At 44.3% G+C, this 27,692-nt stretch overlaps 1 protein-coding gene across 2 annotated transcripts in view; it reads left to right on the forward strand.

The window, feature by feature from the left end:
• Positions 1 to 27,692, forward strand: part of fbxw4 (F-box and WD repeat domain containing 4) — a 57,365-nt gene that overhangs the window by 17,466 nt on the left and 12,207 nt on the right. Inside the window, exons 7-9 of one of the 2 annotated variants that reach the window (XM_036983601.1) lie at positions 6,414 to 6,554; positions 9,289 to 9,430; positions 9,537 to 11,495. In XM_036983601.1, the coding sequence (XP_036839496.1) occupies positions 6,414 to 6,554; positions 9,289 to 9,430; positions 9,537 to 9,668 (415 nt within the window). In that variant the 3' untranslated portion in view covers positions 9,669 to 11,495. Of the gene's footprint in view, positions 1 to 6,413; positions 6,555 to 9,288; positions 9,431 to 9,536; positions 11,496 to 27,692 lie in introns of those variants that run through there. The other variant, XM_036983599.1, reaches the window with a different exon arrangement.

Below are 27,692 nucleotides of genomic sequence, written 5' to 3' on the forward strand. Positions count from 1 at the left end.
AAGCTTCCCACAATAGGTTGGGTGAATTTTGGCCCATTCCTCCTGACAGAGCTGGTGTAACTGAGTCAGGTTTGTAGGCCTTGCTCGCACATGATTTTTCAGTTCTGCCCACAAATTTTCTATAGGATTGAGGTCAGGGCTTTGTGATGGCCACTCCAATACTTGACTTTGTTGTCCTTAAGCCATTTTGCCACAACTTTGGAAGTATGACGGGGTCATTGTCCATTTGGAAGACCTGTTTGCAATCAAGCTTTAACTTCCTGACTGATGTCTTGAGATGTTGCTTCAATATATCCACATAATTTTGCACCCTCATGATGCCATCTATTTTGTGAAGTGCACCAGTCCCTCCTGCAGCAAAGCACCCCCACAACATGATGCTGCCACCCCCGTGCTTCACGGTTGGGATGGTGTTCTTCGGCTTGCAAGCCTCCCCCTTGTTCCTCCAAACATAACGATGGTCAGTATGGCCAAGCAGTTCTCTTTTTGTTTCATCAGATCAGAGGACATTTCTCCATGTGTCCCCATGTGCAGTTGCAAACCGTAGTCCGGCTTTTTTATGGCGGTTTTTGACCAGTGACTTGTTCCTTGCTGAGTGGCCTTTCAGGTTATGTTGATATAGGACTTTTTTTTACTGTGGATATATAGTGAGGGAAAAAAGTATTTTATCCCCTGCTGATTTTGTACGTTTGCCCACTGACAAAGAAATGATCCGTCTATAATTTTAATGGTAGGGATTTTTGGGAGGGATTTTGTCCCCTCTTTGCAGATCTTCTCCAAGTCATTAACGTTTCGAGGTTGACATTTGGCAACTCGAACCTTCAGGTCCCTCCACAGATAGTCTCTTGGCTAGGCCACATGGCCCCGTCCATCTGATTCGGTGAAGTTGTCCTGTCCCTCCGCAGAAAAACACCCCCAAAGCATAACCTCCATGTTTATTTTTGTTATTTTTACCCCTTTTTCATGGTATCCAATTGTTTTTAGTAGCTACTATCTTGTCTCAACTCCTGTACGGGCTCGGGAGAGATGAAGGTTGAAAGTCATGCAACCAAGCCGCACTGCTTCTTAACACAGCGCGCATCCAACCCGGAAGCCAGCCGCACCAATGTGTCGGAGGAAACACTGTGCACCTGGCAACCTTGGTTAGTGCGCACTGCGCCCGGCCCGCCACAGGAGTCGCTGGTGCGCGATGAGACAAGGACATCCCTACCGGCCAAGCCCTACCTAACCCGGACGACGCTAGGCCAATTGTGTGTCGCCCCACGGACCTCCCGGTCGCGGCCGGTTACGACAGAGCCTGGGCGCGAACCCAGAGTCTCTGATGGCACAGCTGGCGCTGCAGTACAGCGCCCTTAACCACTGCGCCACCCGGGAGGCCCCACCTCCATGTTTGACGGTGGGGATGGTGTTCTTGGGGTCATAGGCATCATTACACCTCCAAACACGGCGAGTTGAGTTGATGCCAAAGAGCTCCATTTTGGTCTCATCTGACCACAACACTTTCACCCAGTTGTCCTCTGAATCATTCAGATGTTCATTGGCAAACTTTAGACGGGCATGTACAGTGCCTTGCGAAAGTATTCGGCCCCCTTGAACTTTGCGACCTTTTGCCACATTTCAGGCTTCAAACATAAAGATATAAAACTGTATTTTTTTGTGAAGAATCAACAACAAGTGGGACACAATCATGAAGTGGAACGACATTTATTGGATATTTCAAACTTTTTTAACAAATCAAAAACTGAAAAATTGGCCGTGCAAAATTATTCAGCCCCTTTACTTTCAGTGCAGCAAACTCTCTCCAGAAGTTCAGTGAGGATCTCTGAATGATTCAATGTTGACCTAAATGACTAATGATGATAAATACAATCCACCTGTGTGTAATCAAGTCTCCGTATAAATGCACCTGCACTGTGATAGTCTCAGAGGTCCGTTAAAAGCGCAGAGAGCATCATGAAGAACAAGGAACACACCAGGCAGGTCCGAGATACTGTTGTGAAGAAGTTTAAAGCCGGATTTGGATACAAAAAGATTTCCCAAGCTTTAAACATCCCAAGGAGCACTGTGCAAGCGATAATATTGAAATGGAAGGAGTATCAGACCACTGCAAATCTATCAAGACCTGGCCGTCTCTCTAAACTTTCAGCTCATACAAGGAGAAGACTGATCAGAGATGCAGCCAAGAGGCCCATGATCACTCTGGATGAACTGCAGAGATCTACAGCTGAGGTGGGAGACTCTGTCCATAGGACAACAATCAGTCGTATATTGCACAAATCTGGCCTTTATGGAAGAGTGGCAAGAAGAAAGCCATTTCTTAAAGATATCCATAAAAAGTGTCGTTTAAAGTTTGCCACAAGCCACCTGGGAGACACACCAAACATGTGGAAGAAGGTGCTCTGGTCAGATGAAACCAAAATGGAACTTTTTGGCAACAATGCAAAACGTTATGTTTGGCGTAAAAGCAACACAGCTGAACACACCATCCCCACTGTCAAACATGGTGGTGGCAGCATCATGGTTTGGGCCTGCTTTTCTTCAGCAGGGACAGGGAAGATGGTTAAAATTGATGGGAAGATGGATGGAGCCAAATACAGGACCATTCTGGAAGAAAACCTGATGGAGTCTGCAAAAGACCTGAGACTGGGACGGAGATTTGTCTTCCAACAAGACAATGATCCAAAACATAAAGCAAAATCTACAATGGAATGGTTCAAAAATAAACATATCCAGGTGTTAGAATGGCCAAGTCAAAGTCCAGACCTGAATCCAATCGAGAATCTGTGGAAAGAACTGAAAACTGCTGTTCACAAATGCTCTCCATCCAACCTCACTGAGCTCGAGCTGTTTTGCAAGGAGGAATGGGAAAAAATTTCAGTCTCTCGATGTGCAAAACTGATAGACATACCCCAAGCGACTTACAGCTGTAATCGCAGCAAAAGGTGGCGCTACAAAGTATTAACTTAAGGGGGCTGAATAATTTTGCACGCCCAATTTTTCAGTTTTTTATTTGTTAAAAAAGTTTGAAATATCCAATAAATGTCGTTCCACTTCATGATTGTGTCCCACTTGTTGTTGATTCTTCACAAAAAAATACAGTTTTATTTTTTTTCTTTTTGAAGCCCGAAATGAGGCAAAAGGTCACAAAGTTCAAGGGGGCCGAATACTTTCGCAAGGCACTGTATATGTGCTTTCTTGAGCAGGGGGACCTAGTGGGCACTGCAGGATTTCAGTCCTTCACGACGTAGTGTGTTACCAATTGTTTTCTTGGTGACTATGGTCCCAGCTGCCTTGAGATCATTGACAAGATCCTCCCTTGTAGTTCTGGGCTGATTCCTCACCGTTCTCATGATCATTGCAACTCCACGAGGTGAGATCTTGCATGGAGCCCCAGGCCGAGGGAGATTGACAGTTCATTGTGAATAATTGCACCAACTGTTATCACCTTCTCACCAAGCTCCTTGGCGATGGTCTTGTAGCCCATTCCAGCCTTGTGTAGGTCTACAATATTGTCCCTGACATCCTTGGAGATATCTTTGGTCTTTGCCATGGTGGAGAGTTTGGAATCTGATTGATTGATTGCTTCTGTGGGCATGTGTCTTTTATACAGGTAACAAACTGAGATTAGGAGCACTCCCTTTAAGAGTGTGCTCCTAATCTCAGCTCGTTACCTTTATAAAAGACACCTGGGAGCCAGAAATCTTTCTGATTGAGAGGGGGTCAAATACTTATTTCCCTCATTAAAATACAAATCAATTTATAACATTTTTGACATGTGTTTTTCTGGATTTTGTTGTTGTTATTCTGTTCAAATAAACCTACCATTAAAATTATAGACTGATCATTTCTTTGTCAGTGGGTAAACGTACAAAATCAGCAGGGGATCAAATACTTTTTTCCCTCACTGTACATACTTTTGTACATGTTTCCTCCAGCATCTTCACAAGGTCCTTTGCTGTTGTTCTGGGATTGATTTGCACTTTTCACACCAAAGTACGTTCATCTCTAGGAGACAGAACGCGTCTCCTTCCTGAGTGGTATGACGACTGCGTGGTCCCATGGTGTTTATACTTGCGTACTATTGTTTGTACATATGAACGTGGTACCTTCAGGCGTTTGGAAATTGCTCCCAAGGATGAGCCAGACTTGTGGAGGTCTACAATTTTTTTTCTGATGTCTTGGCTGATTTCTTTTAATTTTCCCATGATGTCAAGCAAAAAGGCACTGAGTTTGAAGGTAGGCCTTGAAATACATCCACGGTTACACCTCCAACTGACTTAAATTATGTAAATTTGCCTATAAGAAGCTTGTAAAGCCATGACATCATATTCTGGAATTTTCCAGGCTGTTTAAAGGCCCAGTCACCTTAGTGTATGTAAACTTCTGACCCACTGGAATTGTGATACAGTGAATTATAAATTAAATAATCTGTAATCTGTCTGTAAACAATTGTTGGAAAATTACTTGCGTCATGCAGAAAGTAGATGTCCTAACCTACTTGTCAAAACTATAGTTTGTTAAGTGGTTGAAAAAACAGTTTTAATGACTCCAACCTAAGTGTATGTGAACTTCCGACTTCAACTGTGTGTATATATATATATATATATATATATATATATATATATATATATATATATATATATATACGGTATTGGCTCATCCCTGTGATTTCACAGACTCAAGAATGTGACAGGCTACATTCGGACAGACTCAGACCGTATGTGACGGTAACGACTCGTCAGGTTTATTTTATAGACTCAACCATGTAACATCCCACTCAGGCATGCTTTGGACCAGACTCAAGTATGTGATGGTGTGGACCCAGACATGAGATTGTCAGATCACACAATCAAGCCGCAGCTCAAAGGCAAGCGGCAGCCGCACTAGCAGATACAGTCCTTCTGACAGATTATATGGTTATGCTCCGTCCTGTAATCTTCCTGAGGCTCATAAAAGTGGTGACCTAACAATTTGACAATCCCGGCTGTTCTGCTGCTCGCCATCCACCGCACAGTGCTATTATGGCTTTAAGTTCTCGACGCAGATGTGAAGACCGCTTTCAGGGATCTGGATTTTTAGCGTCTCACCTTGGTGTTTGACATTTTTAGAGGGCCACGAAGACCTTGAGTGCGATCAGCACAATTGGGTTTGTCTGTGAGACATTGTATTTAGATAACGACTTGATTGGCCTATTGCCTTGTCGGTTGAGTGGTGTAGGGGCTGTCTATAAGACACATTTGAGTTATGAGTCAATTATTCACGTGTGGCTTGAGTGGTATAGGTGTTCTTTGTCCAACATGCGTTAAGCTCTGGGTTTTAGCAGTAAAAAAGAAAATGAGGGATCGGTACCCCACACAGACACATATCCCAGAGAGAGAGCCCCATCACGGACTCCCCATTGGCCAGGCTTAGACCCCAGCTCTGAGAAATCTCTCGTCCAATAAGACACCACGTGGGGAAAGCCCTCGTCCAATAAGATGGCCCCCTGGGGTGAGGCTAGCGGATTACTAGTCTGCCCCTGGTGTTTGGAGCAGTGGGGGCACGAGCGAGAAGGGGGAGGGAGTGCGGTCACCAGGGCCAGTGGCCTCCTTTAAATGGTTGCTAGGGAGCAGGTATCAAAGGTCTGCGAGTAACACACAGTCACGGTCATGGAGGGAATTAAACCGCAACAAAGAGACAGTTATTCTGCAATAATCCGCCCTGCGGAGGGCAAGTTATTCTCCAAGAATCAGAGCCGCCGAGTGGGCAGCCAACGGAGGACTGTGATCACAAGAGCATGGTACTGCCCATACACACACCTTACACATCCTTTGTGCATTCATACACCACGATGTCTTCTCTCTCTCTCTCATTCTCTTTCTCTCTCTCGCTCATTCTCTCTCTCTCTCACACACACACCTCACCATCCTGGTGTTGTAGTGTGGGGGGATCCCTGTAATCAGTCTCAGAGCCCTCTCCCAGATAGAGAGGTGTTGACTTTGATCTCCTCTGGGTGGTCTGGAGCCAGTGGGATTGGGAATATAGAGATGGAGAGAGAATGGTAGTATATGGGAATATAAAGATACACACAGAGAGCTTAGGGGTGTATCAAGGATCAACCGCTATAAAGACCGAGACAGGTGGAAATAGTGTTTTATCCATCTCACTGTGGGTTAAGGTGAGTTATACCTTACATCAATGAGTAGGGGCTCCATTTATTATTCATGGTTTCAAGTGAAAACTGCACATCCTCATTTGAAGCACTAAGGACATCCTGTATTGGACATATTAGTAGTCAGTAGCCAGCAGGCATTTATAGTATTGATACAGTGTAACATGCCTGTGATCTTAGGTGCAGAACTTCCCCTGAACTGTCTCTGTCTTCATCTTTCTTCTTACTTTCTCCCTATTTCTCCATCCTCCCTCTCTCTCAGGTGTGAGCTGCTGTGTTGTCTGGGTTCAGAGTTCCGTCGGGGTGCAGGTGTGTTGGATATAGTCTATGAGTCGCCTGTCCAGCTGCTCACCTGTGGCTATGACACCTACATCCGCTCCTGGGACCTTCGCCTCAGCCCCAGGTACACTGTCAATCAGTCAGCCGTCAGTCTGTCAGTCAGGTAGTCCATATATTAAGCTGTCAATCAATCATTTTGTTCGTATTTATGTATAAATTGTCAAAATGTAGATTCCGGTCAAGCATTATGATTGGCAAAGAGGCGTTCTGAGCCATACCAAAACAAGAATAACATCACGGCTACATCATACACATCTACACACACGTGCTATGAGTCAACACAGCACACATAACAGCACTATCAACACAGTCCAATCATTCCCCTCCACTCCCATCTTTCAAAAAGAAAGAGCACAGTATATTCCAACCCAGTCCAATCAGGGCGGTACCTGAATGATGCGGACCCTTGCACATTTCCACTACAAACCAAGCAGGGTCCTGCTATCAGAGGGGAGGGTGCCTTTTTATTTGGGTGCAGTGTGTGTGTGTGTGTGTGTGTGTGTGTGTGGCGTGGGTCAGTCAAGTAACACAAATAAGAGCTGATTGTCAGTTAGCTCTGGGGAGTTGAGCGGGGGGTTGGGCTGGGAGGGGGTCCCTCTTTAGACATCAATAATTCACACACACAGCACCACCAGGAGGCTCCCTGGGACAGTGAGGTGGTGCAGGGTGTCTGGACCTTGGGTTCCCGCTGAAAGCAGGACTTTGAGTCTCGCAGACGCCTTGAGTGTAACTGACCAGCGGACAAAAACACATGCCCAACACACACACTTTGTTCTCTGTCTGAAATACAGTGTTGTCTTGGTGTTGTCTCTTGTTATGGCTTTATGTTGTGTAGTGTTGTTGGGATGTACGTAGTGTCTTATCAGGTTGATCAATCATCTTATGGTCTTGTTGAATATGTGAGTTTTGTGTTTTTGTGTGTTTGGTCATTTCATCATCTTTTTGGGGTTGTTTCTTTGTATTTATAGTGTGGCTTTTTGTAATTGGGTCATGGCAAATAGTTTTCTCATGCAATGTGGTATTGTCTTATTTAGTTATGTTTTTGTGTCGTGGCTGTGACATTCTCTGGGTGAAATGGTCAGTGTGTATGCGTTTTGTTCACAAACTGTTGCATTCTCACCTCGTCCGACTAACCACACACCACGTCGGCTATAGGTTTGGCAGAGAGAGGGAAAAAGAGAGAAAGAGGAGTCAGCCCAATTGGCCTAGTCTACCTCATGCACTCTTGTCTCAAATTGTCCCAGAAAAACACACTCTGAGAAACCGACACAGCTCAAACTCTCAGACACACACAATGTTATTTTATGTCTTTAACCTCAGATGCCACGACAGGCAAAGTAGACTTGTGATGGCGACCCTCCTTTGAGTCTGGTTGAATCGGTGCTATATTTGTCTATATCTGGTGGTGTCTCTCAACCCTTTAGTACCCACTAGCTAGGTTTCCATCCAATTTGCGATCAGCTTTTCATGTGTATATTCTAAAATACACAATAAAAGAAGTGCATTTTCCCACCAGACGTGTTTCCATCAAATTGACTTGATAAAAAGCTGTGCGTGGTGTTTTAGTGCACATTAAAAGCACTTTTGTGCTTAGTTTCTAAGTAGCGAATAAAAATCTGAAGTTCATTGTGTTTCCATCGCGTTTCTTTTTACCGATGTGGCTTTGTCACAAAAACTGTTGAGATAAATAGCAAACTTTCCCAATCTGGTTTTTGCGTATGCTTTCTAGTGTAGGCAACGGTTTGCCGATAAAGAGAAAGATGATTTTTTTGGGTCGATAATGTTAGCGCAGCATAGCACCGATCATCATGTCACCAGCATTCAAATAATACCCTAGATAGTTATTGGAAATTTGCATGAAGCTCGTCACACACTTACAACCACGATGTGAAGTCCATCATAACTGATTTCATCTGCCTATAAACTCTTCATGCATTTCCACGTGGTGGCTATAGGCTACAATGTATATATCACGTTTTCTTTGACATCATGGTTATTATATCAATAGTTGCTCATAACAGTGTTTCCACCGCAATTGTGGCAGAATGTATTTATTGCCTCGCGTGTTGTTTCGAGTTGGCATTAAGGAGATTTTACCAACAAATTAGCTGTTTCCATCAGGCCTGCCGTGAGTTTTTTTTAATGTGTCAGGTAATTCATTGGTTGGATGGAAACCTGGCTAATTACAGGGAATTGAGCTCGCACTCATTGGATTGCTAAAATGAGGACGAACAGACTGTGTGTGTGTGTGTGTGTGTGTGTGTGTGTGTGTGTGTGTGTGTGTGTGTGTGTGTGTAAAAGCCTATCTGTATGTGCGCCCTTGTGTATTTGCGTATGTGCATACTTGTGAGAGTGACTCCAGACATCTCCGCTGCCCTTCTGTCTGCTCTCGGTCCCTGTGCATCACTTATTGATGAGGCTCTAATGGATGATCGATCTCTATTGGCAGAACCCCCAAAATACTTCCCCTACCACCACCTCCTTCCCCACTGCAAACCCAGCTAGCGCTCCAACACCCCAGCGCCTTTCCGTTAACAACAGAGGAAGTTTCAGCGTCCTCACAAAACGCACACCAACATACAAAATGTAACTTCCTCATAACATGCACACAGACATTTGCCTTCTTTAAAATTCTTCAGAGTGCACACTCCTAAATCCAGTCACACTCTGCACTGTGTTGCAGTGGTCCTTTTACCACACAAAATGAATGCCGTATTGCTGTCATGCTGTATTTCAAATTAAACGGATGTCTACTTTTTCTGAACATTCTCTGATGTCATTTCCTCCTGTCCCAACAGGAAGTGTGTCATGGAGTGGGAGGAGCCTCACGACAGTGCCCTCTACTGCATCCAGACGGATGGGAATCACATGATTGCCAGTGGCTCCTCTTACTATGGCGTCATACGGACGTGGGATAAGCGGCAAACCCGCTGCTTAGAGGTGTGTGTGTGTGTGCGTGTGCGTGCGTGCGTGCGTGTGTGTGTGTGTATGGAATCAAATGTGTGTGGGTGAGTGCCATTTATGACTGTGGTTGTCCTTGCCACAGATGTTCCAGCTGTCCTCTGCTGTGAGTAGCCCAGTGTACTGCCTGCGTTTCAACACCTCTCACCTGTACGCTGCCCTCGCCACAGCACTGCACTCTCTTGACTTCAAACAGGGCCCCCGGCCTCGCAGATAACGCCCACTCCCACAGACAGCTGTTAGGATTTAAAACAATAAATTCTATGTTTTTGACAGTAAATGGCTTCATTCTCTGTAATAACTGGAACTCTGAAGCTAGAAAGACCGTTGGGAATGTCCATGCATGAAATATCAAATATGGGGATACGCCACACTGATACCAACATATTAACCTCTGCCAGGGCAACACATATCCTGGACTAGAGGGCATGCAATAACCTGTTGTTACAGAACTAATCCAGTGGCCTGGAGGCCCACAGACACACACAAACAGGCTAAAGCCCTAACCTAGATAAGTCTTCCATTGAAGAACACACAGGGAGGTGTTTCCACCTTACACTTTGAGTGGCTGTGGGTTCTGTCATTTGCTTTGAGGGGATAAAACCATATTAGCCACTGACAGTAACATAGAAACGCCGTGTTTAGGCTTCCATTCATTTGACCTCAACACCTGTGATCAATCAGTTTTATGGATTGAAGTGTTTGAGCTTAGAAAATCCACATCTTATAATGTAAGGATTCATTTGATGGACAGATGTCAAATATACACACATCTGGCATATCAAAGTTCTAGAAGCATATCCAAACCCCACGTACACCTGGCGGTGTGTCAGTCATAGATAGTTCAAATTAGACTCATTTCTGTCTTCGGATTCGTTTGGTCAGTGGGGAGAGATAGTTTGGGGGTTTATTCTGTGTTGTGCTTGGGTGGGAGGGTGATTTGGAGATTGGGGTGTGTGCATTTGGCGGGGTTCCACAGTGAATTCCCGGAGACCCTCCCTGCTGGCCATTAATGGCATATATTAGATCATATGCAAGGTGGGGCAGTCCATTAGCTTATATCACAGTAGCAGAAAAGAGGAATGGCCATGCTGCGGACAGACATTGCACAACCATGCAGGAGATGTGGCCCCCAGAGACGGCAGAGTTGAATTAATCATAACTACCCAGGGAAGGGGCCCCACAGAAGTTGTTCAGTAGTGTGGCCAGTGTTTTGTTATCTGTAACTCAGTGGACTGAAACACTGCGTGAAAGGGCTAGATACACTGGTTTTGCACTGATGATAATGAGGATTTGATAGTTTACAATGTCGTCCTTCCCCTATTGTGTGGCTTGGTATGAAATGCCTGACCGTGTGAGGAAGCACACACATACACACACACAGAGGATGCCCCAGACGGAAGAGCCTTTAGGCCACACTACTTGGTACCCACGATGCAGTGCTGTTGTCTGAGGTTCCGTCACAAACTCAACACAGTGACTCACCCAACCCCACCACCCACCTACCCCACTCTCAGGAAGAGGCTGAAATGAAGACCCCCTGGTGGGACAGAAGTGGTGGAGAAGGGGCTGGGCTGAGGGTCACACGAAGGGTATTTGTGGTATCCCTCATCACACCTAAAGAGCCCACACACACCAATACGCACAACACACTCACCTAGCTACACTTGCACAAACCATGGGCTCACATACAGACTCAATAGTGAGTGATGTATGCCTTGCCTATGCCTGCCCCTCTCCCTCAGTAGTGTCAGTTTGGTGGGAATGGATGAGGAGGAGTGGGTGCAGAGGGCACCTGTGCAAACCTCTCTCAGTCACAGGTGATGGGAGCTTAGCAGGGAGACAAAGGATTTCACCTCACTCAACTCTGCCACACTGCCTTAATTTCTGTGACATCATATTCAGTTACATCATGATTTAGAAAGCTACTGTTGTACAAGTTGTACCACTGTAATTTACATCTAAACAATGTGATTCCTGTTTCAGAAATGTATATAACAACTTGTCCATTGACAGAAATGATTAAATCCATGGTTATTTGTTATTGTGTTGTCAGATCTAACAACAACAACAACACAAAAGATAAGGATTTTAATTCAAGTTAAATGTACCAGTACAAATTGTTAGTAAATGGCTTGTGAAATAAGAAAAGTATGGCTAGCAGAATTCTACATTTAGATACACTCATTAGATTTTGCTAAATGTTCTGGCCTTGGTGGCTGTTTGTTTAGCAGGATCTCCAAATGAAGAGTCTAGCAAGTATGAAGAGGGCAAGCCATCGTGACCTCACTGAAACACAGCCAGCCGAGACACACAGTATATTTAGCTGAGGGAACCATATGCAGAGCATCAGGGTGCGTCTGTGGGTTAGTGGCGACCTGCTTTAAGACGTAAATCACACACACACTTGGATCAAGCAGATGACGGATGTGGAAATAAAGTATAGTCTAGTACTGCAACTACCTCGCAGTGGAGCATGACTTGCACCAAATTGCATTAGCTTAATGCCAAAACGTGTTAGCAGATGAGTGCTGATGGAACAAACCAGGCTGTGTGTGTGTGAAGGAACAATGTTTAACTGTTTTCAACACAATATGGTTTGACCAATTAGAATTGTAATTTCCGTACCACTACTGTTACTTCTCCCACTAGATAAACACAGAGTAACTCACTGGCACCTGTCTCACAGAGCAATCCACCATCCTTTGACTTTGTTCTCTCTCACAATGGATAACCTGTAATTTATCCTCAGCACTTAGCAAGACTAGCAGAGTAACATGAGAACATGTGAAGAATCACACAGTGTTTTCTTTGGCCAAGTTCATTGGACTTGAATGGAAGGAATGGCTTCCCTTTCAGTGGAGGTGAGCCTTGTTTCCTTGGGCTCAGGGGGTACAACCACAGAGAGGATCAGATGTCAGAGCAATTCTGGGCTGAGCATAGGAGCATCATACCAGGGTTGAGATTGGTTTTGGGGAGGTGGTTGAGCTGTTATAAATGGGCTGTCTGTTAAAAGGTTTTTACACTGACTTACCATTGTGCATTTATGTACCAAAAGGTGCTGGAGCTCTAGCATCCAGTTGAATCACATTTTAGAAAGAAAACCTGTTTGAATTCTATAACTTTTATACCAATGCTGCCATCTACAGGCGATGAGAGTAAATGCATGCATGACACCACTAATAGAGTTTTCACATGTGAGATTCACCTGAATCTCAGAAGTCCGAAGAACCAATCACATGTCTTTCAGAGACAGTCAGGTCGAGTGGCGAATGAGATGACCCCTCCCCTCATTATAAGATGCCACACGCCCACCCTCTGGTCATTCTCACCTCTCTTCCTCACGAAGAGCACTTCTCTAAGCTCTCCTCAGCAGGACTTGAGCCATGTTTCTTGCTTAATTGTTTGCAGGTTTCTTGCTAAACTGTTCACAGGTGTGCCGCTAGATCATAACTCAGAGTGCAGGTTGTTCAGCTCTCGTCTTCGGTAAGAATGAGCTTTTCCGCTTTTTCTTCCCTTATTCTCCTGTCGTAACTAGTGTCACACGGCTAGCTAGTGAGACTTCAAGGCTTAGCTAACCTGGCTTGTTCGCCTCAAATCTGGCTATCCTACCGACTAGCTACTAGTTTGCTATCTCGTTTAGCTCAACCCACTACCGTGCCGCATTTACTAGACATACCGTCCTAGCTATACTGCTTATCTGTCGAGAAACACGCTTTTGTTAGTTGGAAGTGGAAGACTAACAAAGCACTATCTTCCTTTGGCTAACAGTATGCTGCTAGCTAGGCTACTAGCCCACGAGGTGAATGCTAGCTATGTTCATATTGTTAAAGGATTATCTTACTCCTGCTAGCACTGTGCTAACTAGCTAGGCTATTAGCCCACGTGGAGGCCGCTAGTTAAGTTTCACTTTGTTCTCGGAAGATCTTGTTTTTTGGAGCCATGGAGCCTGCTACCCTGGCCCAAGGCGTACCGAGCAAGGCGATGGCCCCTGCTCTAGCACCGGAAAATACGTGTCCATGCGGGGAAACCAGATCAGGCAAAGACACGCACCCCCTGTGTGCAGTCTGCCTTGCGCTCGAAAACACACACAAGCGGCATTCTACGACTCCGAGTCATGCGTCCATGACTCGGAGGAAAGACTGCTAACACCCTCCGTTGAAGATTGTGCAGAGCAGCCCAGCTTGATCAGTCTCCTACACTGCCTTCAAGCAGGGAGGCTACCTCACAGACCCAGCCCACATGGGCCGAAGTCTTGGACGGCTACCCCAAGGACCTTCACCCACTCTTTCAGGGCTTGGCCCTGGAGGAGGTTGAAGGGAACCTTGTCGTCGACGAGTACAATAGCGAGGGCATGACTGACCTCCTCAAGGCACAGAAGAGGAAGAGGACATGGAGGCGCAAACCCTTACCTTTAGGCCCTCTTCCACCCTTAGCAGGGCATTGATGGCAGATAACAGATATTTGCCCATCGGCATCTTCAAAACGGGCAGTGGCCAGACTCAGCATTGAGTGGCCCGAACCCATTGGGGGTGGCAGCGCAGAGAGAGACTGGTATGAATGGAGGAAACTCCCCTCTCGCACCGTCCCAGGCAAGCCAAACGTAACTGGGACAAACCCTTGACAGGCAAAGTCCAAACCAGACTTTTTGCCAACATGAATGTCAAGAACATAGAGGATCTGGGCCTTGGCAAGCCACCGGTGATCGAGCCGTCACTGGCCAACCACCTCAACCCCAGTGCCTCGTCACTGACAGGCACTTCCCTCCCTGATAAGACGGACCACATTTCCACATCCATCTACCAAAAAGTCTACATGTCTACCGCATGTTAATTATGGACGTTGAATGTTATGTCCAAACCGTTGGCCTACCAAGCCAATTTGATGCTGGAGATGCATAGTCTCCTAGCCATTGGCAAGTGTAACCCAGACCTTTGGGATGAGATCTGTGGTGTCACAGACCTTAACCTCCAGAGGCGACATTCAGGACTGGCCGTGCCATGAGCCTTGCATTGGTGGGGGAGAGAGCCCTGTGGCTCAACTTGTACAGCCTGTCGGACCGAGAGAAAGCAGGTTTCCTTGACGCTCCTGTCGAGCTGAAGAAACTGTTTGGACCGGCTGTCAACGCAATGCATCAGAAATGTGAACTTTTAAAAAAGGAGGGCCTTCAACTCCTGCCTTGGGAAATTCGCTGCACCATCGGGAAGAGGCACATCTGTGCTCCTCGAACCCTTCCCTTTGTGCAGCGACCCATTCCCATGTGTTTGCTCTTAAGGAAGACAGAGGGAACCCACTTTAACATTTACTGAAGGAAAATGGTTTCACTCAAATTAATTGTTTGTCTGTGCCTTTGTTTGTACCAGAATGTGAATGACACCAACCTCTCCATCCCAAACACCATCAACTCTAACTCTCACCTGTCAGTCATCCACAGGTCCCTGGGCTGAGGAACACAGTCCTGTCAGAGGGACTTCTACTAGCCCTCAAAGAAAGATCCCCCCCCCCCTTCCCCTGACAAAATAAGTAAAATTTAAGAAAGTCGGCCCTACTTTGCAGATCACTCAGTAGATACCTGATTGTCACTCTGAGAGTCGCAGCCTAATCCTATTGTGTCCTCTACAGGATTACTCTCTGTGGTCCCTCTCTCCCTGTGGCTGTGCGCGGGAGAAAGGCCAGATTAAGGGGATTAGTTTGTATCCTCCTTACTTGTCAAGTCGGGATGTAAAGAACCATTGACTTCTGGGATCTGAATGAGAGAAGTGCCTAAAAAAGAGGCAATGAAAGGCAGTGAACAAGAAAAATTCTTGAAAGAACAATGTGATTTGTTTCCTTTTGTTCCCTTTAACTGGGCTGAAAGGTTCAAAGAGCTTCCCCTGAGGAGATGGATAGCGAAAGAGAGAGAGAGAGAGCGAGCGAGAGAGAGGAAAGGAAAGAGAGACAGAGGGAATCAAGGCGGGAGAAGGAAAAGGGAGTGTAAGAGAGCTGAAGGAAGGGAGGGAGAGAGGGGGAGATTTCTATAACAAACATGTAGGCCTATCTTGTTTTTTTGTACTCGAATACATTACGTATTGCCTTATGTATTGCCTGTTTTTAAAGTGATAGAATTGCACCGACCTATTTTTTTCTCTCCAGCCATTGATCGTCATCCCACATACACTTCTTATAGACTCCAGGAGAATGAGACATGGCATCAATCTCAATCAAGTCATCCAGAAATTAACCCAAAGCTCCATCCATAAAATATCATGTGTAGGCTACACTTAGTCAGGGAACAATTGACAGCACCCCCCCAAAATGGAAAAATGAACATGGGCAAACCTGTAAGTGCTAAATGGTCTAAACCCCTAGCAGTCCCCAATGAGTCAATATACTGTATGTGTACCCAATAATACCCATAGACTGCCAGTATGGGGAATTACATTGAAACTCCATGCTGCCACCTACAGGTGAATGTATGGCACATTGAATATTAGTGGTGGGCCAGTATATTGAACTGTGGGTGTGGTGGGTCAGTATAATAGACATGTGACAGGTATGTATTTGGGCAGTGGCAGGATTGTGATGAACACAGAGCAACATTCGCAGGACTTTGAAATACATGCAGCATGTGAGAAAATGTTAGAAGCAATGTACTGTATTTCAAATGATGTTGCACACAGTGTCAGATAAATTCATTGGTAGGCCTAATATGCCCAATTTATTCAATCATAAAGGGCCTCTTAGGTAAACATCCATCTGCCCCTTTGATCCGTAAGGTGACACTGCACCCTGATCAGAAGTCTGGACCATGAGGGAAGTTGTGGTGCAGTTTGTGGGCGGGGGGACCTTTTACCCTTCACTGCAGTAGTTTGTATTCTCCTGTGCTTCCTTGGACTCTCATTAGTGGGGCAGGGGTCAGCTAGCTGTTTGTTCACCTGCCCGCCCGCAATGGCGATACGTAACCAACCGACTATAGGCCAGTGTGATAAACTGAAAATTGGAGGCCCGCACCCGACCCTAAACTCCAAATATAGAAAATGTGCTATACAGTCAGATGGCGGAGCGATTTTTTTTGACAGCGCTTTTAGATAGGCCTATGTCTCCGTTTATCATTTCTGACATTTTGGTAGGCTATTTGTTAGTCAACTCATCTAGGCAACATAGAATACTAAATAAACCCTTGCTCACCAGAATAATGCAATACATTGATAAAATGAATGCTTCAATAAAGTTGAATCAGTAAAGTTTTCTCTTTCATCTCGGCTTCTCTGCACACAATATAGCAAAGACATTTGGGGAACGGGGTGAAAATGCACAAAAATGTAAAATAATTTAAATCAGTTTAACCGGTTTTAATTAAGTAAATTAACAGCTATAAAAACTACCTAACGTTTCTAATAAGATTTCAGTTTGTCTTGGATACATATTTTATGTGGTTGAAATAGGCTACTATCAACTTTTATGATGGTGATAAAGATAGCACCTTTACAGACGGTCCCTCCACTCCTGTTCCGGTGTTAAAATGTACATTTGGTGTAGCATTTTACTGCAAGAAATGCTTCATTCTGCAGGAGTTAACATTATATTAGGCAATGTGAATGGTTATAGACCTACAGTCAGTGTCCAGATTTCAGGCTACTATTCTATTTAACCCAGTAGCCTATACAGTTCCCTTGATGTGTCAATTCCCTGTCTTGTGACTGTCTAATTTGTATAGCACCTCACAATCCTCACAAATAACATGGCTGGCACTGCATCGTGATTCGTGTACCGTTCTTTCAATCAATATCCAAACTTAAACAACAAAGACGGACAAGCATTTCGACTGCATTAATTCATTTTTTTAATGTCGTTCACAAGATTGAATGAATGAACAGAGGCAGTGTGGGTGTGGAGAGGAGGGGATGCAACAGAATACCTGTGCTGCCATGTGACTATCTAACATTACCTGGCCATCGCTCCAGCTAGCTAACTTTCGCCAGGTTAGTTATAGTAAGGGCCACCAACAAGTAGCGTTAGTTAGTTAGCTAACCAGCTAGCTGCCTTCCTTCAATGCTTGGTGGCTTTACTGACCGACAAGAGAGGGAGCTTATATTAAAAGCCCCCAAGCATCGAGCTAAAGGATAAAGCTAGCTAGCTATCATATCAAACAGGTGTTCTACTGCCGGTACGGGGCACGGAACCCCGCCGATCCTTCACGACTGGAATACTGACATAATCTGCCCAAGGATCCCAACAAGCCCCTCAGGCACGATTTCCCCTGAAGGCCCATTCTGCTAACCGCGGCCTGCTAGCTATCTATAGCATATTGGACTGTTAGCTGATCCATCGGCCAGTTTCTTGGATAACTAAACCCATTTTGCAAATTGGACTTGGACCCCTCTGCTACTTGGAACCATACTAATTCCACGACTGGTCTATCGACGTCACCACACGAGGAGACAAAAACAGACTTTCCCCCATCGCGATGTCCCTCTAAGGCCCTTATGCTAGCTTGCTAGCCCCGGCCTGCTAGCTTGCTAGTCCCGGCCTGCTAACTGTCTGAATCGCCATGTCCCCAGCCAGCCCAACCACTCACTGGACCCATACGATCACTTGGCTACGCATGCCTCTCCCTAATATCAATATGCCTTGTCTATTACTGTCCTGGTTAGTGATTACTGTCTTATTTCACTGTAGAACCTCTAGCCCTGCTCAATATGCCTTAACCGACCATGTTGTTTCACCTCCCACATATGCGATGACATCACCTGGTTTAAACGTCTCTAGAGACTATATCTCTCTCATCATTACTCAATGCCTAGGTTTACCTCCAATGTACTCTCTTCCTACCATACCTTTGTCTGTACATTATGCCTTGAATCTATGCTATCGTGCCCAGAAACCTGCTCCCTTTACTCTCTGTTCTGAACATGCTAGATGGCCACTCCTTATAGCATTTAGCCGTACTCTTATCCTACTTCTCCTCTGTTCCTCTGGTGATGTAGAGGTTAATCCAAGACCTGCAGTGCCTAGCTCCACTCCTACTCCCCAGGTGCTCTCATTTGTTGACTTCTGTAACCGTAAAAGCCTTGGTTTCATGCATGTTAACATTAGAAGCCTACTCCCTAAGTTCACTTTATTCACTGTTTTAGCACATTCTGCCAACCCGGATGTCTTAGCCGTGTCTGAATCCTAGCTTAGGAAAACCACCAAAAACCCTGAAATTTCCATCCCTAACTATAACATTTTCCGCCAAGATAGAACTGCCGAAGGGGGCGGTGTTGCAATCCACTGCAGCGATAGCCTGCAGAGTTCTGTCTTACTATCCAGGTCTGTACCAAAACAATTTGAGCTTCTACTTCTAAAAATTCACCTTTCCAGAAACAATTCTCTCACTGTTGCCGCTTGCTATAGACCACCCTCTGCCCCCAGCTGTGCCCTGGACAACATATGTGAATTGATTGCCACCCATCTATTGTCTGAGCTTGTGCTGCTAGGTGACCTAAACTGGGACATGCTTAACACCCCGGTCATCCTACAATCTAAGCTTGATGCCCTCAATCTCACACAAATTATCAATGAAACTACCAGTTACAACCCCAAATCCGTAAACACGGGCACCCTCATAGATATCATCCTAACTAACTCGCCCTCCAAATACACCTCTGCTGTTTTCAACCAAGATCTCAGCGATCACTGCCTCATTGGCAGCATCCGTAATGGGTCTGCGGTCAAACGACCACCCCTCATCACTGAAAGCGAACAGGCCTTTCTAATCGACCTGGCCGGGGTATCCTGGAATGACATTGACCTCATCCCGTCAGTAGAGGATGCCTGGTTATTCTTTAAAAGTGCATTCCTCAACATCTTAAATAAGCATGCTCCATTCAAAAAATGTAGAACTAGGAATAGATATAGCCCTTGGTTCACTCCAGACCTGTCTGCCCTTGACCAGCACAAAAACATCCTGTGGCGTTCTGCATTAGCATCGAATAGCCCCCGTGATATGCAACTTTTCAGGGAAGTTAGGACCATTATACACAGGCAGTTAGGAAAGCTAAGGCTAGCTTTTTCAAACAGAAATTTGCATCCTGCAGTACAATCTCAAAAAAGTTCTGGGATACTGTAAAGTCCATGGAGAATAAGAGCACCTCCTCCCAGCTGCCCACTGCACTCAGGCTAGGAAACACTGGCACTACCGATAAATCTACAATAATTGAGAATTTCAATAAGCATTTTTCTACGGCTGGCCATGCTTTCCACCTGGCTACCCCTACCCCGGTCAACAGCCCTGCGCTCCCCACAGCAACTCGCCCAAACCTTCCCCACTTCTCCTTCACCCAAATCCAGATAGCTGATGTTCTGAAAGAGCTGCAGAATCTGGACTCCTACAAATCAGCCGGCCTAGACAATCTGGACCCTCTCTTTCTAAAATGATCTGCCGAAATTATTGCAACCCATATTACTAGCCTGTTCAACCTCTCTTTCGTATCATCTGAGATTCCCATAGATTGGAAAACTGCCGCGGTCATCCTCCTCTTCAAAGGGACCCAAACTGCCTATATCTATTCTACCCTGCCTTTCTAATGTCTTTGAAAGCCTAGTTAACAAACAGATTACCGACCATTTCGAATCTCACCGTACCTTCTCCGCTACGCAATCTGGTTTCAGAGCTGGTCATGGGTGCACCTCAGCCACGCTCAAGGTCCTAAACGATATCATAACCACCATATTCATCGGCCTGGCTAAGCCTTTCGACTCTGTCAATCACAACATTCTTATTGGCAGACTCAACAGCCTTGGTTTCTCAAATGATTGCCTTGCTTGGTTCTCCGATTTTTTATTTATTTTATTTTACTAGGCAAGTCAGTTAAGAACAAATTCTTATTTTCAATGACGGCCTAGGAACAGTGGGTTAACTGCCTGTTCAGGGACAGAACGACAGATTTGTGCCTTGTCAGCTCAGGGATTTGAACTTGCAACCTTCCGGTTACTAGTCCAACGCTCTAACCACTAGGCTACCCTGCCGCCCCATAGAGTTCAGTGTGTCAAATCGGAGGGCCTGTTGTCCGGACCTCTGGCAGTTTCTATGGGAGTGCCACAGGGTTGAATTCTCGGGCCGACTCTATTCTCTGTATACATCAATGATGTCGCTCTCGCTGCTGGTGATTCTTTGATCCACCTCCACGCGGATGACACCATTCTGTATACCTCTGGCCCTTCGTTGGACACTGTGTTAACTAACCTCCAGATGAGCTTCAATGCCAAACAACTATCCTTCCATGACCTCAAACTGCTCTTAAATGCAAGTATAACTAAATGCATGCTCTTCAACCGATCCCTGCCCGCACCTGCCCGCCCGTCCAGCATCACTACTCTGGACGGTTCTGACTTAGAATATATGGACAACTACAAATACCTAGGTGTCTGGTTAGACTGTAAACTCTCCTTCCAGCCTCACATTAAACATCTCCAATCCAAAATGAAATCTAGAGTCGGCTTCCTATTTCGCAACAAAGCATCCTTCACTCATGCTGCCAAACATACCTCTGTAAAACTGACCATCCTACTGATCCTCGACTTCGGCGATGTCATTTACAAAATAGCCTCCAACGTCCTACTCAACAAAATGGATGCAGTCTATCACACTGCCATCCGTTTTGTCACTAAAACCACATATACTACCCACCACTGCGACCTGTATGCTCTCGTTGGCTGGCCCTCGCTTCATACTCGTCGCCAAACCCACTGGCTCCAGGTCATCTACAAGTCTCTGCTAGGTAAAGCCCCGCCTTATCTCAGCTCACTGGTCACCATAGCAGCACCCACCTGTAGCAAGCGCTCCAGCAGGTATATCTCACTGGTCACCCCCAAAGCCAATTATTCCTTTGGCCGCCTCTCCTTCCAGTTCTCTGCTGCCAATGACTGGAACGAACTGCAAAAACTCTGAAGCTGGAGACTCTTACCTCTCTCACTAGCTTTACACACCAGCTGTTAGAGCAGCTCACAGATCACTGCACCTGTACATAGCTCATCTGTAAATAGCCCATCCAATCTACCTCATTCCAATACGGTATTTATTTATTTATCTTGCTCCTTTGCACCCTAGTATCTCATCTTGCACATTCATCTTCTGCACATCCTACCATTCCAGTGTTTAATTGCTATATTGTAATTAATTTGCCACCATAGCCTATTTATTGCTTTACCTCTCCGATGCTACCTCATTTGCACATGCTGTATATAGAGTTTTCTATTGTATTATTGATTGTATGTTTGTTTTACTCCATGTGTCATTCTGTGTTGTTGTATGTGTCGAACTGCTTTGCTTTATCTTGGCCAGGTCGCAGTTGCAAATGAGAACTTGTTCTCAACTAGCCTACCTGGTTAAATAAAGGTGAAATAAAAATACAAATGTTCCCACACGCCTTTTGGCGAACACCAAACGTGTTGCTTATTTTTTTCTTTAAGCAATGGATTTTTTCTTGCCACTCTTCCGCGAAGCGGATTAAATTGGTCCTATGGACAGATACTCCAATCTCCGCTGTGGAGCTTTGCAGCTCCTTCAGGGTTGTCTTTGGTCTCTTTGTTGCCTCTCTGATCAATGCCCTCCTTGCCTGATCTGTGAGTTTTGGTGGGCGGCCCTCTCTTGGCAGGTTTGTTGTGGTGCCATATTGTTTATATTTTTTTAATAATGGATTTAATGGTGCTCCGTGGGATGTTCAAAGTTTCAAGATATTTTTTTATAACCCAACCCTGATCTGTACTTCACAACTTTGTCCCTGACCTGTTTGGCGAGCTCCTTGCTCTTCATAGTGCCGCTTGCTTGGTGATGCCCCTTGCTTAGTGGTGTTGCAGACTCTTGGGCCTTTCAGAACAGGTGTATATATATATATATATATATATATATATATATATATATATATATACTGAGATCATGTGACACTTAGATTGCACACAGGTGAACTTTATTTAACTAATTATGTGACTTCTGAAGGTAATTGGGGGTGGATACATATGCGCGCACCACTTTTCCGAAAAAAAGTTTTGAGAATATTTTTAAACAAGTTATTTTTTTCACTTCACCAATTTGTATTATTTTGTGTATGTCCGTTACATGAAATCCAAATAAAAATATATCTAAATTCCAGGTTGTAATGCAACAAAATGGGAAAAACGCCAAGGGGGTGAATACTTTCACACGGCACTGTAACTATGCTAAATCTGAATGATTCATATTGGGTGAGCTTAACCTGGATTGGTGATGCCAGTATCAGATAGACTGAAAGATATTTGTGCTGAGCTACATATAACTCAACTTAATACACCCTGAAAAACATTTTGGAAATCATCCTTACAAGTATACAGCCAGTGGAATCTTTGCTAACGAGCTTAGTGACCATTGTCTTGTTGCCTGCATTGGAGATACTAAGCTACCAAAATCATATCCATACATTATTACAAAGAGGAAATTCAGAATTTTCAATGAGCAACATTTCCTGTCTGACCTGTGGTTGTATGATTGTTGTATGTGTCCTCTATCAGACCCTTAAATAATTTACCTCTCTGTTTAACTCTATTGCAGATAAGCATGCCCCATATAAGAGATTAAGGGTAAAAGACAGATCTAACCCATGGTTCACACATGAATTTTCTGAAAGATTTCATGAAAGAAACTTAGTTTGGGCTAAGGCTTAATTGACTGATTCTACCTCTGACGTGCAGTCCTTCAGACATTTGAGAAATAGCTGTCTTACACTGGTTAGAAAAGCAACACTCAAAATACTTCTTTAATTGTGTATCTGAGTGGAGAAATCCAGCAAAATTCTGGAAAAGGGTAAAATCTTTGGAGATAAAAAAAAAAAGCACCAGTCTGGTTTTAGAACTAGACATAGCACCGTTTCAGCGGCTACACTTATCTTAAATTCTATATTAAATAGCTTAGATCACCCTTTTTTAAAGTATGGGTCGAGACCCAAAGTGGGTCGTGGACCTGTCGCAACGTGTCAGAGTAAATGTATAATTATATAATTGATTACTGGAATTGACTTGGTATCCCCCCTTACCCTGTCCCTGTTCCTGTCCCTGTCCCTTTCTTGTTTTTAATGTGCGAGAGGAGCACTACACCTGGTGGAGAGAGGCTGTACAGCACAGAATGAGTTGCATTATGCATGCTGTACGTCATGACACGTCACAATTTAACGTACAGCGTCAGAGGGGTCCGTTTTTTAAAACTTTTCTCTAATACTAGAGGGCTATTACCATGTCAATCAACTCTTGAATAGAAACGTAGTTCACACCCCAGATTTTGAAGCCAACACATTCGCTACAGTCCCATTCGTTTTCATTGCAGCCTCGTTTGAATGCCGCAGTTGCGTGAAATTTGTACGGAATGGGGTTAGTCAACAGTAGTAGATGTGAGTTTCTCTTTCAAACAATCACCTGGCCTTGTACACAGTTAACAGCTAATGTTAGGCAAATAAAGCTAACAAGCTACTAATAATAAGTAACAGTGCAGATGAAGATGAAAAAATGATCTAGGTTGGAACTGTTGCTGTTAAAATACAAAAATAATAACTGGAATATACTGATTGAAGCAAGATGCTTTTTGAGGCAAACGCACTCACACAGTTCTGGGTTGTTCATCTAACGCAGGAAGCGGTCTCCTGCCTGACTGAGAAAGCAGTAGATGTTCTCGTCCAGTTTGGCACCACATACCTATGTGAGTCATGGTTCTCAACTCTGACATACTTAAAAACAAGTACAGAAATAGACTCAATGCTGAGCATGACCTCTGTGTTGCACTGAGTCCAGAATAGACATGTTGTTGAATACTTCAACCTGTGTGATTCCAGTTCTGAATAAACAAATAGTTATTGTATTTTAACAGCAACAGTTCATAATTAGACTTTTTTTCAATAATACTTCCAACAGTAAGATGTACAGTAGGCCTGATCATTTTCTTTCATCTGTACTCTTACTTAGGGTTGCATTATCAAAAAGCCTGTGTGTGTTCTGTTATTCATCTGTGTGATGTGATCAATCAGTTTATTCCAGGTCAGAATGAAATTATTTATTGTATTTTAACAGCAACAGTTCCAACCTAGACAGATATGTAAAAGTGCTTTTAATGGGGAAAAATAAACATGAATACTTATTTATATTTAATGTCATCTTTATTTTGGTCTATATTGCATTTGTTTTAGGCATAAGGGTAATGAAATGTACCAATATTTATGTATAGTTGCATATTTTCATAAGCTTGGGTCCCAGGAAAACACAGAATTTCTCATTTGGGTCCCAGGCTGAAAGTTTAAGAACCCCTGGCTTAGATCATAGGAATCACAGTGCTGACATATTTATAGACCCATCCAAGGCTTTTGATACCATCCCCTACTCATTCAAAGGTTGTCTGAAATAGGAAACTATCTGTCAGTAAGGCCAATGTGTGCTTTCTGATGTTGTCTCGATATTACTAAAGGTGTCCCGCAGGGGTCGATTTTGGGTCCTGTCTTCTTTACTATTTATATAAATAATATCACAAAGAACTATATGCAAAAACATGTAACATTCATCTGTATGCAGAAGACACTGTTATGTACCCTATTCTACAGCTGACCAGGCTATGTTGAAGCTGCAATCTGATTTTGTTGCCATGCAGAAAGTCCTTGTTGATTTAAAATTAGTACTTAATGCGGGAAAAACTAAACGTATGCTGTTTTCTAATTCTCGTAGAAATATTTCAGATGGCTTACACATTTATGCATGGGATGTTTCTTTCATTGAGCAGGTTCCCGCCTATAAATATCCCATCTATAAATAATGCCTCTCTCTGAACAGCAGGATTCAGATTGTACAGTCAACATTCCTGCCAGTTATTGACTATGGTGACACTATTTATCGGAATGCACAACCACTACTCTTAATCCTTTGGATGTCGTCTACCATAGCTCCCTTCGCCTTATCACAGGTGTTTGTTTTAATACGCATCACTGCATCCTGTATCAAAAGGTTGGCTGGTCCTCATTAAAGTTCCGTAGATCACTTCATGACTCCTTTTTGTTTACAACGCTCTACTATACAAGCTTCCGACTTACCTAACTTTGCAGTTAAAGTATAAAAACATGAGATCCCAACACCGTTCCCAGGGTTGGTTAACTCTTGAAAGTCCTTGGGTCTTCACCGAACTAGGTAAATCCAATTTTAGTTTTAACGCTCCACATTTGTGACTCTTGTCAGGAAACTAGGTGTATTTGCCATGAACTTGTAAATAATGATATTGTTGTGAGTTTATTTTTCTGTAATAACAAACACAAATTAGCTAAAGTTAAGACATTGTCAGCTATATGATATGGTCATTATTTAAACTGGCTAGCCAGCTAACTTAAAGTTAGCTAGCTAACAAGCTAGCTGGCTAACAAGCTCGAAACAAACCAAAACATTGTTTAGAAAGTTGCTTTTAGTTGCCTGGTTTGCTAGATTGACATATATTCAATATCTTTTTGAGTGGATGGGTTTATTGGTGTTAAGATACACCAGTTATGTTATTTTGGACCAGAAGGCTGCTGATGTCATGCAGCCAGTCGATTTGTGTGTATACTTTTTCATAACGACAATGAGTTCGATGTCGGATGACAATAGAATGTTCATGATGTCACTGCGACAACTGTCTATAGACATAGTTTCAACCAGCCTTAAGTCTTGAAATCTTTGGTTGTTTAGTACACTACTGTATTCACTCTGTAAAGCACATGGCCTCACATGTGAATCCTTAAAGAGATGGGTGGGGCTAAGGCTTAAGAGGGTGTGAACGATGCTGAATGGGTGTAGACAAAGAAGAGCTCTCTAGTGAGTGTACCCAAACATTCAAGGTCCATTTTCTCAAAAGTGGGATTAGAAGTTTAGAAGCATAACTACTTTCCCATTGTTCCTCAACTGTAGTGTATGATATATAATTTAAGCTCTGAGTCTCTACTTTTATCCAATGTAAAAAACACCATTTCAAATTTTGCTACATAAGACCAAATTTGAGCCAGTCACTCACATTTTTGGAATAAAATACATTCATTTGGATTCCCTGGTGCCATTTTGGCAGCTTTAAAACCCTTAATGAGTTCACCGAGGTGTGCAATTGTTTTGATTTTCATTTGTTTATGATGCCTGTGATGTTTGTGATGTTCTAATGTCATGTACTTGTTATTGTATATTGTTATTCTGCCTTGCATCTAGTAGTTTAGTTTTTATTTTATGTCCTCAGGGCACCATTGAAAATGAGACCCAGTTCACAATTGGGCTCCCCTGAATAAATACAAGTTTTTAAAAATGTCTAAAGACCTTGGGACTGAACACCTCCCTCTGCAACTGGATCCTGGATGGGCCACCCATAGGTGGTGAGGGTAGACAACAACACATCCGCCACGCTGACCCTCAACTCAGGGGCCCCTCAGGGGTGCGTGCTTAGTCCCTTCCTGTACTCCCTGTTCACCCACCCACAATTGCACCGCACACGACTCCAACACCATCATTAAATTTGCAGGCGACATGATGATGTTAGGAGGAGGAAAACAATCTCTCCCTCAACATGAGCAAGACAAAGGAGCTGATCGTGGACTACAGGAAACGGAGGGCCAAGCATGCCCCCATTCACATCGACGGGTCTGTAGTCACTAAGCTAAGGACCCTGGGACTAAACACCTCCCTCTGCAACTAGATCCTGGACTTCCTGATAGGCCGTCCCCAGGTGGTAAGGGTAGATAACAACACATCCGCCACGCTGATCCTCAGCACGAGGGCCCCTCAGGGGTGTGTGCTCAGTCCTCTCCTGTACTCCCTGTTCACTCATGACTGCACGGCCAGGCATGACTCCAACACCATCATTAAGTTTGCTGATGACACAACAGTGACAACGATGAGACAGCCTATAGGGAGGAGGTCAGAGACCTGACCGTGTGGTGCAAGGACAACAACCTCTCCCTCAACGTGACCAAGACAAAGGAGATGATTGTGGACTACAGGAAAAGGAGGACAGAGCACGCCCCCATTCTCTTCGACGGGGCTGTTGTGGAGAGCTTCAAGTTCCTTGGCGTCCACATCACCATCAAACTAACATGGTCCAAGCACACCAAGGCAGTCGTGAAGAGGGCACGACAAATCCTATTCCCCCAGGAGACTGAAAAGATTTGGCATGGGTCCTCAGATCCTCAAAAGGTTTTACAGCTGCACGATTTAGAGCATCCTGACGGGTTGCATCACTGCCTGGTATTGGCAACTGCTCGGCCTC

Source organism: Oncorhynchus mykiss, chromosome 1 (genome assembly GCF_013265735.2).
Source record: "Oncorhynchus mykiss isolate Arlee chromosome 1, USDA_OmykA_1.1, whole genome shotgun sequence".
Classification (NCBI taxonomy): Eukaryota; Metazoa; Chordata; class Actinopteri; order Salmoniformes; family Salmonidae; genus Oncorhynchus; species Oncorhynchus mykiss.